Here is a 5,833-nt window from a genome sequence, read left to right on the forward strand (position 1 = left end):
TATGAATATGTTGTGCCATTTTTTTTCATGTTAAGGGTTCTAAAAATTTTTCATATTAAAATAATATGTTTAATACTAAATGTTATTTCCTAATCTTTTATTTATTTATTTTCCTAATGTTTTCATAAATTGTGGATATGAAATAGTCAATTTTTGTTGGGTATCAATGTCTTATTTCGAAAGTTTTTTTTTTTTAAAGGAAGTAATAACAATACCCTTTTAACTTTTAAAATGTATAAGTGCTCGTGTGACCGCTCTCGTCAACTTAGTACTTAATACCTTCGCTTTTCTATAAGATTACTAAAAAATACAAAATATTCAAATATTAAAAAAGAGTGATATCAACATCTTCGAACAAATTGTTTTCAAAAAGTCTTTTCATAAAAAACTACGTGACCCTGATTCTCCATTATGAATGGAGATACGTAGGAGCAAGGAGTAATCCTTGTCGGGCCCAAAAAACAAAAAAAAATCTTTTTTGTTTCCTTTGTTTTTCTTTGTCATCTTTATTTATTTATTTATTTATTTTTATTATTGTTAATTTATTAATTTATTAATTTTATTTTGTTTTATTTATTTTTATTTTATTTATTTATTTTATTTTATTTCTTTTTTAAAATAGATATTTAAAGGAGACCACATCAATTTGTATTTTAATTAAAGGTACCGTCTTGAGGATGGGCATTGTAGGGTGCTAACCCCTTCCCTACGCATAATTAACTCCCGTACCCCCAATCTCTGTTTTCGTAGACCTTGCTCTTTTTATGGTTTTCCATAGTTTCCTATAATAACTATGGTGGCGACTCTAAACTCTGTTTTTACAAAATTTGTTTTTTTGGTTCGTCATCCCGTCGCGATTTCGGTTGTGACAGATGGCGACTCCACTGGGGACTTTAGAGAGTTAGGCCATTTAATTAAATATAAAATTCATGTGGTTGTTTCATTTTTTTTTTTGTTTTTTTTTGTTTTTTTAATTAATTAATTTATTTATTTATATTTTTTTCTCTTTTTCTTTTTCATTTTTTTTGTCTTATTTTATTTGTTTTATTTTAGTTTATTTTATTTCTTATTATTTCTTATTAATATTTTTGTGTATATTTTTGTTAATTTTGGATGATTTTTATTTTATTTTATTTATTTATTTATTTATTTATTGTTCATAGTGCTTTGTTTTTATGCTTGACTTTTGAATCCTAGGATAAATGACTATATTATCTATATATATATATATATATATATATATATATATATATATATATATATATATTTGGCTGTTTTTTTCTTTGTTTATTTGCAGGAAGGGGTTTGGGTATGCATTATACTCCCTTCACACACACACACTATGTGCATGACATGAGTGGGGCCCTATACCCGGGCCTGAGTAACTTTAGAAATAGAGGGGATTGTGAGAACCCCAGCTAGAGTTTGTTTGCTTCATTGGTACTCCCACCTCTTGTTGTTTATCAACTGTCGTGGGAAATGCCATGAAGTGGGCCATAGCTCTAGTGACCTTGATATTTAGGTATTAGGAAACCATCCTGATAAGCGCATGTATTTTACCTTAGATCCATTAGGCACCAAACCCAATGGATAAGGCATAAAGGGAGATTGTTTTTTCCTCGTTTCATTTTATTTATTATTATTAGTATCTTTTTTTTAATTATTTATTTATTATTATTTTTTTGGGTTTTTCTTTCTTTCCTTTTGATTTTTGATTTAGTAATAAAATAGTGCATGAAATATTATTGCATCCATATATTTATGTTTTCCCATGTCATCTCATCATGTTTATTTACTTTTAGGTCCAAAATTATAAAGTTGTGTTTAAGTTTAAAAAGAAAAGGCAAATTAACATGGAATTTGGGAGTCGGGGGGCAATTAGGATTTGATATTGTGAAGAAGAAATTATCCTTTAGGGTTGTAGAAAGTAATTTGAGTAATTTAAGAACATGATAGCTAGGGCTAAAGATTAAGTTTTCTTTCTAACACATTGATTTATGAGCTTTCTATAGGATTGAGTTTGCGTGGACTTTTTTCCATGTCAATTTCTATTTACTCACAACTTTATAATTTCTTAATAAAATAAATGATTTCCATTATGTTTTTCCTTCCTTTTCTTCTTCTTATTTTTTTTAATAAAAATAATAGAGCAAAAATAATAAAAACAAATACGGCAAGGCCAAGGCACCCTTACAGGACGCGAGCAAATAGTAAAAACATGGAGGACTGGGAAACTGCACAAGAGACAATAAAGCAGATATCAGTCAACTAAAGGACCAAGTAGGTCAAATCTTGGAGGCCTTGAAGTCCTTAAGGGCCTCAGGAGAAGCTTCATCAGCAAAGGGTGAGAAAAGCACTCACGACGCTCCTATTGCTTTTCTAACATACGGATTGCCATCGAGTTACACCCTACCTGTTGGAGATTATTCAGAGGCTGAACATGCTTCCTTCTCATTCCCAATCAATACTCCAAGGAATGAAGGGACTACCTTTGCAGAACCACGAGTGACTGTAATACCTAAGCCTTTAAACACAACTGTCGATGATGACTCTTTGGGCAAGATTACACCACACCCTACTATGCAGTCCGTATTCGTTGATGTTGAGGGAACCAAAACTAAGTTGGAAATTTTGGAAGAACGACTACGAGCTATTGAGGGAGGTGGAAACTATGGGTTTGGCGATGTTGCAGGTTTAAGCTTAGTTCGTGATGTAACAATACCTCACAAGTTTAAGGTTCCGGAGTTCAAAAAGTACAAGGGTACCACATGTCCTAGAAGCCATCTAACCATGTATTATCGAAAGATGGCTGCCTATGCTTATGATGACAAATTGTTGATCCACTTCTTCCAAGACAGTTTGGTTGGGGCAGCATTGAGTTGGTATACCCACTTGGAGGCGTCTTGCATTCGCTCTTGGATGGATTTGGTAGATGCTTTTCTAAAACAGTACAAGTATAACATGGATATTGCGCCAGATCGTTTGCAATTGCAGAACATGGCCAAAAGGGATGCAGAATCATTTAAAGAGTATGCCCAACGATGGAGAGAGTTTGCTGCTCAAGTGGAGCCTCCTCTTCATGATAAAGAAATGGTGGCAATGTTTGTGAGCACGTTACAACCACCGTTCTATGAACACATGGTAGGTAATGAATCTTCAGTTTTCGCCGATATTATCATCATAGGTGAAAGGATAGAGATCGGGCTGAAGAATGGAAAGATTGCATATAGCCCGCTCGCGACTACAACTCCTAAAAAGCCCGATTTCAGTCTCGGGAAGAAGATGGAAGTAGAGGTGCACGCAGTATCAACAATACCTAAGTGGGAAAATCAGACTCTTGCTTACCAAGCACAATCTCCACAACAGGGATCCTATCAATCACAACACAATAACACTTGGAAAATTGAGGCTAACACAAATCCCAACCAGTCTATGGGGCAAATCACTAGTCCTAGAAGGAATCAAGAAAAGAATTATATTCATTTCACTCCTATTCCTGTGACTTACACAGAGTTATTGCCGGATCTACTCCGTAATGCTTTGGTAGCTATCTGCCCGATGAAGCCTTTGGAGCCACCATACCCTAAGTATTTTGATGTAAATGCCACATGTGATTATCACGGGGGAGCCATTGGTCACTCTACTGAGAAATGTTTGTCTTACAAACACAAAGTTCAAGCTTTAATCGACTCAGGGTGGTTAAAATTTCAAGAGAATAAACCCAACATTAAGACCAATCCCCTATTTGGGCATGATAATGCTTCAATAAATGCTATTGATCTCGAGGGATGCCAGTTGGTGAAGAATGTGAGCGAAATTAAGAGTTCACGAAGGTTTATTTTTGAGGCACTACTAACAATAGGATTATTGGAAGGTGCATATAACTTAAGGGACGCATGCGGGTTCCATCCAGGTGCTGAACATTCCATCGAGGCGTGCAAAAAGTTTGAAAATTTTCTACAAAATTTGATCGACAAGAACTTTGTGCAAGTATGTTGTGGGGACAAAGAGGACAAGAGGAGACTGGTAGAAGAAAAGAATGAGCTAGGCCTGGCTCGCATAGAAGGACGAGAACGAAAAAAAGGGAAGATTTGCATCAGTGACATCAAAGAGAGCTTCCGCAGTGTGAGATGGATTAACACTTGTCAGATATCACCCATCGAGGATGGAAATGGATTGGAAAGCTTAGACTTTGTGCGGTCCTGTCTTCCAGACATATAGTTGAACAATTGAGAGATAACGAATTACCCATGATGTTTAATTTGAAGAAAATGTAATTCTTTTAGTTTATCGTTTTGCTTTACCCGGAGGGACTTTACGAGATGACTTATTTTTTTTTATGCTTAGTGTGACAATACAAAACATTTATATTTTGTTTTTGATCATTTTTGACTTATTTTTTTTCGTTTTATAAACTTAAATGATGCAAATATGATGATGAATGTTTTAAAAATATTAATGTCGATATTCCTAATTTTGAGCACTCTGTTGATAATATGGAAGATGATAATGAGGATGACTGAGAGCCTTCTCCTTACTATCTACAGATGAATGAGGCAATTGAGGTTGCTAATAAAAATATAAAGAAGATTATATAAAAGATGTTGGTCATGTATAAGGATTGGCATGAGATGTTTCCTTTTGCTTTGTATGGATATTGTACATCAATACATACTTCAACTAGGGCAACACCTTTCTCTCTAGTATATGGAATGGAGGCAGTACTCCCTTTTGAAGTAGAGATTCCATCCTTGCGAGTATTGATGAAAACCCAATTAGAAGAAGCAGAATGGGTTCAGGCCAGACTTGACCAGCTTAACCTCATTGAGGAAAAAAGGTTAACTGCGGTGTGTCATGGACAATTATACCAAAGAAGAATGAAGAAAGCGTTTGACAAAAAGGTGCGTCCCAGAGAGTTCCATGAAGACGATCTAGTTTTAAAAAATCTTACCTATACAAAAGGACCATAGAGGCAAATGGACTCCAAATTATGAAGGCCCGTATGTGGTGAAGAAAGCATTCTCTAGTGGGGCACTATTTCTCATAAGGATGGATGGGGAGGAGTTACCGTTGCCAGTCAACTCTGATGCGGTTAAAAATTTTTATGCATGATGATTCCATAATAAAGGATGCAACTAAGGATATCGACATTGTTTTCAAGATTTTTGTATTTCGTTTTATTTGATAAAAAATATATCATTTGGGTTTTCATAAATGTGTTGTAAAAGTGTCACACTGAGCTGGTAATTAAAAATATTTGGTAAAAATGTATATTTGTGTAAAGAAAACATCACGGGTATATTCTTTAGATGCATACTAGCTCCTAAAGGGTGTCGTGGTGGCCAAAAGAAATACAATGTAAATATAAAAAAAAATGAGGAAAGGAAAGGAAGGAAAAGTACGGGTTTTGTGCATCCATGCATTCATGCACCCTCATCACATCATACCATTTTTTTATCATCAAAAACATATTTTGAAAAGTTCAAAAAGGAAAATAAGGGCCCACAGGGGCAGGTTTTCAATTGGGCTCACTTTACGTCTTTTTCAAAAGGCATTCATGTTGTGTTTGTCTATGCTTAAATCAATATGCAGGTTTTCCTTTGGATGTAGACCCTCTCCTCGGGATTGGTCTAATCTTTTCAAAAAGAAATTATATTTGCAAAAAGTATATGTTTTGGGATCGGGGCCCTTTACGTAGTAATGGTCGCCGAATCCTTTGGATGTAGACCTTCTCCTCAGGATTGGTCTAATCTTTCTCAAAAAGTTTTAGTTTACAAAAAGTTTATGTTTTTGGATCGAGGCCCTCTACGTGGTAATGGTCTCCGAATCCTTT

General features: G+C 34.8%; 1 protein-coding gene across 1 annotated transcript; it reads left to right on the plus strand.

The window, feature by feature from the left end:
- Window positions 1-2,580: 2,580 nt before the first annotated feature.
- On the plus strand, window positions 2,581-4,221 carry LOC114184566. The gene has a single exon (XM_028071872.1). It carries the CDS (start codon window positions 2,581-2,583, stop codon window positions 4,219-4,221), a length of 1,641 nt encoding a protein of 546 aa, XP_027927673.1.
- Window positions 4,222-5,833: the final 1,612 nt, after the last annotated feature.

This window comes from Vigna unguiculata, chromosome 5, assembly GCF_004118075.2.
Source record: "Vigna unguiculata cultivar IT97K-499-35 chromosome 5, ASM411807v1, whole genome shotgun sequence".
Lineage (NCBI taxonomy): Eukaryota > Viridiplantae > Streptophyta > Magnoliopsida > Fabales > Fabaceae > Vigna > Vigna unguiculata.